This window comes from Bison bison, unplaced genomic scaffold (assembly GCF_000754665.1).
Source record: "Bison bison bison isolate TAMUID 2011002044 unplaced genomic scaffold, Bison_UMD1.0 scf7180017860540, whole genome shotgun sequence".
Classification (NCBI taxonomy): domain Eukaryota; kingdom Metazoa; phylum Chordata; class Mammalia; order Artiodactyla; family Bovidae; genus Bison; species Bison bison.
This window is the reverse complement of record NW_011491112.1, coordinates 32,261-40,624: the sequence shown is the minus strand read 5'-3', so window position 1 is coordinate 40,624 and position 8,364 is coordinate 32,261. Positions and strand designations below refer to the sequence as shown.

The 8,364-nt window shown below is 38.7% G+C and overlaps 1 protein-coding gene across 1 annotated transcript; it reads right to left on the bottom strand.

The window, feature by feature from the left end:
- Positions 1 to 6,904: 6,904 nt before the first annotated feature.
- On the bottom strand, positions 6,905 to 7,837 carry LOC104982796 (olfactory receptor 4F21-like). Its single transcript, XM_010832255.1, has one exon. The coding sequence runs from the start codon at positions 7,835 to 7,837 to the stop codon at positions 6,905 to 6,907; it is 933 nt and encodes a 310-aa protein (XP_010830557.1).
- Positions 7,838 to 8,364: the final 527 nt, after the last annotated feature.

Here is an 8,364-nt window from a genome sequence, read left to right as displayed (position 1 = left end):
AGCAAGTAAAATATAAAAGGAATTAGAAAATGTTAATATAAGTTGGAGGCTTCTCTGGTAGCTCAGATATTAAAGAATCTGCCTGCGATGCGGGAGACCTGGGTTCAATCCCTGGGTTGGGAAGTTGGAGAATCTGTGAGAACTGATCTTACTAACTTGGGCCTCTAGGAACTTTTAAGATTGTAGAAAGGCAGTGTTTTTTGTTAGTTTGTCAAAGTGTTGTTAGGAATCCCAAAGTCCCAGGGACTGACTGAGAGAGAAAGCCCATAGTCTTCCCTATAAGCACATTAACTAAATAACATCTTTGGAACAGTAAGCTTCACAGATAGGTATGAAAAAATGCTAAAGGGGTGGGGGACATCAAATCAAAATAGAGGAGAAACATTGAACGTGAAAGTTAAAAAATCAGATAGATTGGGATATACTTACTTTATACAGATCACCTCTGAAACCAGATCCTTTTCCTAACTGAGAAGGCTTACTCTAGATTTTCCTTTTAGTCTGAAATGAAATCCAAGTAATTTTCTGCCATTTCCCACAGTGTTGGTGAGAGTGCATCCTCAATGTGGCAAAAGTACACTCTAAAGAGTAGCCTCTGGGTTTGGAAACTTTCCATATCTGTGTTTTAATAAAGCCAAACATTTGAAAAGTCTCTCCCTGTCATGCTCCTCGGGGATCCTTAGTCTTCAACTTCCCCTGAGGAAAAGTTGGGTTTTGCATGCATAATAAAATAATGCCCCCTTGTAAAAGCTAAAGTTAGTTCAGTTAATTACACCTAAAATTGTAAAAGAAGGAAGTTTAACAGATTCAAATATTCTGAACTTAGGAGGATATAACTTTTTTCCTTTTGTTCTGCATCTACCATGTCATGAAGAGAACTAAGATGCCAGAATCAGCCAGTGTCAGCAAAAGTTAGATGACATGTGAATGGGCAGGTGACAGGCAGCTCACCCTCACCTCATCACTTTGCAACTATGCTCATGACTTAGGGGCCTACTTAAACTTCTGCTTCCTGGGACTTGAGAGGAATAGTTGGTCTCAATGTTCTCAATGCTACCTTGAGCAAAATTCTGAATGTTAATGGTTTGTGTGTTAACCATGTTATAAGCATTTCTGTATGTGATGAGAGTGTTACTGAATTCGCAAGCCCCTCTGCCTGCACACTGAGACCCATCAATACTAAACATTAGAATTCAGAAGACAGAAAGGTTTATTACAGATTCATACAAAGAGATGGGTGGCTTAAGCCCTAAGAACCCCAAAGTTACTCAAAGCTTTCAGCAAGCCCCTTTAAAAGCAAAAGGTGAGGGATGGGTGTGGTTAGTTGTTGCAGACTTCTTGCTGTCAGATCCTTTGTCCTTGAGGTCAGGTCATGGTCAGGTAATGATGTACCTGTATATCTCTACCAGATGAATGTTATTCTCTCTCTTGATCAGAAAGGGCAAAGTCCTAAGGCACAACCTTCACCCTCCAAGGTCCAGGTCCTGGCTAAGAGGAGGGAGAGCTCAGTTGGCAGCTCGTTTAGGGCCAGGTTCCCATATCCTGCCTAGGTGTCATCCCTACGGGAGCCAGGCACCCAACCCAGCTGGCCCTCAGTCTCCTCAGGCTGCACAAATGGGGAGACCAGGTTTCATATACTGCAACTTATACAGATGGCCACTGCTGTCGGGTTGGAGAGACAGGGATTGGGGTGAGGTTCACTGCTGCCTCAAAGCCTGGGCCAAGCTAGTGGAGGGTCTTAGTGTGGGCTCTGGAGCCCCGTGGGATGTAGTCCCTAGTCTATTCCTTGGGTCCTCCAGCTCACCTGCTGGCCCAAGACTGGATAAGCTGGAGGGCCTTCCAGGAGAAGGCCTGAATCTGCCTCTTACCTCAATGTCCAGCTGATGATCACCATACCACTGACCCTTGACTCCATTATTTCCCCAGTGGTCCCTCATTGACAGCTGTGAGCAGGGCCCACTGCAGTGCTGACCAATAGCTGAGCAGGACAACCAACAGTGGCTTATTGACAGTTGGTTGCTTGTGGGTGGAGCCATTGAGGCACCCAGCAAGGTCTGAGCAAGACCTGTTGCCTAGTAACAGGTGTAGAGTAAAGAGACACAGCAATGGCTGCTTACTAAGGGCTGTGCTCATCCAACTCTGTTACAAGAAGACTGTGGATGGATGCTTTTTAATTTACTACTTTATTAAAGATATAATACACAGATACAGCATTACTCACAAGAGTCAAGCTAATACTGATATATGTTCATGTATATCATTAAGCAGTTATTAAAGTCCCACTTCATCTGTCCCCTCCAAATCTCATCCGCTCTCAGAGTTAACAAGTATCAGTCTTGTAGTGCATCCTTCTGTTCCTATTCCTATCAGTAGTGGTAGATGTACATATCAATGTATGTCATTAGAGATATTTTTCTTTATCTTTTTTTGTTGGAAGTTTTGATTTTAAATAAAAGTCAAAGACTATGCTACTAAATCTCAATTTATTTCCTTTCCCTTATTGTCCCTGCTTCTCTCCTCCTTATTTACTGTCTCAATTTCTCCCTCTCAAAGTTTTGTTTATCTCTTTCATTTCTAGATCTCAAAACATTTAAATGAATATATTTGGCTTACCACCCATTTTGTGCCCTGAGGACTAGAATCCATAGCCAGCCCAGTTTTTGAGAACACATAGAGTCAACACTAATTCAGTTGCTTGGGTATTACCACACACTTTTTAGGTATCATCTCACTAACTATGATGATATATAGAGCTGTTTACAAAGAAGAAAACAGGCAAAAGAGGCTAAGTGACATTCCTAAGTCTTATAGTTATTAAGTGAAAGACCAATGAGAGTTTTGCAGTTACACATATATACTTGGGTAACCATTGCACCATGATACATTACAGTCTCATTTCACATCACATTCTCCTATGGCCCTTTTACTCAACCACACACAAAACCCCTGTCCTATGAAACTATTGGTTTCTTTTCTGTCTCTGTATTTTCCTTTTACCAAAATAAAAATGGAATTGTACAATTTGTTGTCTTTTGCATTTGGCTTTTCTTACTCTGTACTTGAGATTCATCCATTTGATGCATATATTAGTCATTTATTTTCATTGATAAATAGTATTGCATTGTATATATATCCCCAGTTTAGGATAGTAGAGTTGTCTCCAATTTTTAATGATTAAGAGTAAAGCTGTGTGAATATTCTTTCATAGATTTATGTATTTAACTATTCTATTTCACTTCAGTAAATACCAAATAGTGGGATTTGGGGGTCATCTGGTTAATTGTTCATTTAATAATGCAACTCTTCATAAGAAGCCTACTTAAAAAGGTGAAATGGCCAGTATCCATATGAAAAAATATTATATAACTGTGTTTATCATTACAACCTGTTTAAAAGTTTTTTCTAATTTAGTCTTTGGTCACTCTCATAGTATGTAACAAAAAAAAGTAGCTTTCTGCCTTCAGTATTTCCAGAAGATGGCAAAGTTTGAAAAGTGAGACTGGAATTAGAAAATATTGGAAGTAAAATACTCTAATTTTCTCTTGTGAAGTCAAAAGGATATACTGGATGTTTTCATAGATCATAGTCTACTCACTCCTGGACATTTCAGACAAAAGAGATCCTGAGTGCTATGGATTACCCCAAAGCCCATGCCTGCTTTATTTTCTCTACACTTTCTGTGAAAGGTGTTATGTGACTTACAAATAGTACTATAAAATTAATTCATATTAGTAGCCAGATAAAGATTACTTCAACACTTTCAAAGAATACGGTAGCAATTAATTTTTTAAAGGACAGGATATTTCATGTTGGAGAAATAAAGCTTCCAAGAGTTTATATTTATATGTTCAAATACACAAGACAGAACTCTCCTTAAAGAGGTGTAAAATATGTGGAGAGCAAAATAAAAATCAGGCAAAGAGAACCTGACTGTATTTCACATGCCAAGAGCTCCCTTTCAAATTGCATGATCTAGTCTTCATAATTGGAGAAGGTGATGGCACCCCCCTCCAGTACTCTTGCCTGGAAAATCTCATGGACGGAGGAGCCTGGTAGGCTGCAGTCCATGGGATCGCTAAGAGTCGGGCACGACTGAGCAACTTCACTTTCACTCTTCACTTTCATGCATTGGAGAAGGAAATGGCAACCCACTCCAGTGTTCTTGCCTGGAGAATCCCAGGGACGGGGGAGCCTGGTGGGCTGCTGTCTATGGGGTCGCACAGAGTCGGACACGACTGAAGCGACTTAGCAGCAGTAGCAGCAGCAGCAGTCTTCATAATAACCTCATTAAAATGGATCTTATGTCAAATGTTTATGTCTCAACATGTCTTGCAAGAAGTCACAGGGTTGAGAAACCGTATGGCTGGGGTGGGCACCTAAGCTCCTCTGATTCTTCCTTCAGTGGTGCCATTCTGGTATTGTCAATTCTAAAAGCTTGATTCTGTTTCCATGGCAAATAACTGGTTTTCATAACTTCTGAGGCTTCCCTTTACATAGTTCATTCAAGTTCTTTCTGAAAAAACTATTAGCAAACAATACCATTGGCAATAAATTCCCAGTTTGGAAATTTCTGGTAATTAATATTTTATATCTCTGTCCAGGATCATCTCCTGTTATAGAATTGTGGACCATGAACTGGGATAGGCCTTCCTGAATCTCAGTATCCAGCTCTTGAACTGTAGAGAAGGCATCCCTTTTGGTGAAGGAAGGACCTTTGCTCTAGAGAGTCAAAAAGTTCCAGGAAGTTGCTGAGAAGAACCCCTTAATGTTTCTGGAAACTTGAAAAAACTTCCAGAAAATCCCAGTTAGTATATATTGAAAGTTGATATTGAAATACTAAGAAAGCTGGTTTAAATGTGAGGGAGGAAGAAAAGCAAGGAGTAAGTTAAGAGATTGTTGTAGAGCACAAGGTATATAACATTTGGAAACGTCATTATTTGGGATCAGATTCTTCATGGATAAAACTGATTTAAAATTCTATTTAGGACCTGAAATACAGTCAGCTTGCAGGAATACAAACACTACATTGTCTTTTTTGAGAATTATTTATGGGACAGTGTTACCCTTAATGTGAATTATACTTATGGTGGAGAATAGCTTCCAGAGCTCTGTGAGTAGGTAGAACAAGGGGATTTTAAGTTTCTGTGTTTCTCTAAATTGAAAGCATTATCTGATAGCTTACCTTTTAAATCAAATTCAGAGCCAAAATTTCAAGGTGAATTTAATTGTTAACAATTCTAGTGATGGAAGTAAAGTAGAATTTTTAAATGTTCTTTGGTTCATTTGAATTTTCTGTAGGTATAATAAAATTCTTACTTTGGTCTATAGCTACAGTTTTTGTATTGAAACTATTTCACTTCCTTTCTTGAAATCAGTTGGCTTTTGTGGGTTTCAGGTGGTTGTCATCTCTAGGGACTGATTTCAGAATCTGGTCATGGCTTTCGGAACCATGCCCAAAGCTGAATGGTCCACCTCTAACTCTGTTTATGGGAATTGTAGAAAGCAGAGAAATATCTTATATCACTGATTCTCTGTGCTCAATTACTAGTTTGGGGTCTATTGGAATAAACACTTTAATTAGCACTTATCTAAGTAACAAAGCATTAATGGGAGGCTGATTTTAAGTTTGCTTTTATTGGAGATAGTTCTTTACTGTCAGTACCAGAAAGCCTATTGCACATCTTTTCTCTGGTTACCCAGATACACAATATTTGCTATAGGATATTCTGGGGATGCCAAGAAATTAATACATCCTATAATCATGAACAAATACTCCAAAAACGTTGTCCTTCAGCCGGAAGAATTCTAAGTCATAGAACCTATAAGTTCTCCTGGAGGACAACAATAAGCTTGCACAGTTATGTTAACATACAAGCATCCTTCCCTTTTCAGTATCATTTCTTCATTCCTTCACTGGTGCTTCCAAAAATCAGATTCCAAATAAACTACTGTGATTAAATTTTGTCTTTGAGTCTTCTGAGGGAAATCAGCATAAGTAACTAAGTAGAGTTAGTATGTCCTACACAAAATATATAACCATTCAATGTGATGGTTCCCGACATTTCCCAAACCAAGCTAATTTACTTACAAATTTTATAAGATGAAGAGATTTTATGTTTGTTATTGTCAAAATAGCCACACTTTCAATCCAAAATGTTATTTAGTAGATATTCATGTTATTTCGGAGAAGGCGATGGCACCCCACTTCAGTACTCTTGCCTGGAAAATCCCATGGGCAGAGGAGCCTGGTAGGCTGCAGTCCATAGGGTTGCTAAGAATAGAACATGACTGAGCGACTTCACTTTCACTTTCATGCATTGGAGAAGGAAATGGCAACCCACTCCAGTATTCTTGCCTGGAGAATCCCAGGGATGGGGGAGGCTGGTGGGCTGCCCTCTATGGGGTTGCACAGAGTCGGATATGACTGAGGTGACTTAGCAGCAGCAGCAGCAGCATGCTATTTTAAAAATAATAAAAGAATCACCTTATGTGGTAGATTGATACCTTCCATGGTAGCAAATGTAATGAATAAATACTATACAGATGTAGCAGAATTTTGTTCAGTGAGGTAGATGATACATCTGCTGCTGCTAGTTTTGTCTATTTTAGGTCTTAGGTACCTAAGTAGAGGTGCACTAGTGGCAAAGAACCTGCCTGCCAGTGCAGACATAAGAGATACGGGCTCAATTCCTGGGTGAGGAAGATCCCCTGGAGGAGGGCATGGCAACCCCTTCCAATATTCTTGCCTGGAGAATCCTCATGGACAGAGGAGCCTGGAGGGCTACAGTCCATAATGTTGCAGAATCAGACATGACTGGAACGACTTAGTTCGACTCGCTTGCCTGAGTAGAGAAGTCCAAAAGACAGATGGATTATAGTCTTAAAGCTCCAAAGTCATATCTGATCAGCAAAATTTGACATAATGTCTTTTGATCAATCTTTTTATGGCTACCTTTATCTCTTTGTTCCTTAATGTATATATAATGGGATTTAAGACAGGGGTGAGAGCAAAGTCAGCAATGAAGAGGTATTTATCAATTGATGATCTGGGGAAAGGCCAAACATAAAGAAACATGCATGGAGTGAAGAAAAGAACCACCACAGTGATGTGAGCTGACAAAGTGACAAATGCCTTGGATAAATCTCCTGAAGAACGTTTCCAGACAGTGACCAAAATGAAGATGTAGGAGAGGATTAGCAGGAAGAAGGTGCCCATGCTCATGAAGCCACTGTTGGCAGCAACAATAAACTCAAATTTGGCTCCATCTGTGCATGCAAGTTTTATGATTCTGGGAAAGTCACAATAAAAGCTGTCTACTTTGTTAGGACCACAAAAGGGCAAGTTTATAATGAAAGCAAATTGAGACATAGCATGAGTCACCCCAATTACCCAGCCAGTGATTACAAATGAAACACATATTTTAGGGTTCATGATGTTCAAATAGTAAAGAGGCTTGCAGATTGCTGTGTACCTGTCAAATGCCATGGCTATGAGTAACACCATCTCCACTCCTCCCATTATGTGGATGAAGCATATTTGTACCATACAACCTTGGAAAGAAATTATCTTGTATTCATTTAAAAGGTCTGTAATCATCTTGGGGACTGTGGTAGAAGCAACCCCCATATCAACGAAGGACAAGTTTGCTAATAAGAAGTACATAGGAGAATGTAAGTGAGAATTAAAAATTACTAAAAGCAAAATGAAGAGATTTCCCAGGATGATTCCTAAATAAATCCAGGAGAATATCAACGTGAGAAAAACTTTTGTTTCATAAGAACCAGAGAGTCCAAGCAGCACAAACTCAGAAACCACAGAATCATTTGGTCCATCCATTGACTTGGGCAGAAGAGCTGATTATCAAATCACCTGAGGATAGAAAACGAAAAGTCATAATTAGTACAAAAGTAGACTTTCTATTCATCCTACTCATTTGTATTTTGGTAAATCATTTAACTAAAAAAAAAAGAATATGGAAACATTATAAGAAGAATGATTACATTAAAATTCATGAAAATTTGAATGAAAGTAAGTGTGTTTACTTCTCTTCTTATTCCATTTTAAGATGTATAAAATTTTTTTTGTTTCTCAAGTTTTGGACATTTTCCTTGATCATCTACCTAGGTGTGCTCTCATGTGAATAAACTTAGTCATTTCTGTCACTTTTATATCAATGTTCTCACACAAAATTGCAAAGTACCCTTAGCTGAATTTATTTCACTGGTTAAATAGAAATCTTCAGATTGAAACTGTTTAATGTGTGTTACGTTGCTTCACCTGTGTGTGTGTGTTTTGTTTTTGTTTTTTTTTTTCTTTTTGGCACAATTTATCAAGGAAGTAAGTGTCCAGATATTGATTTTTCA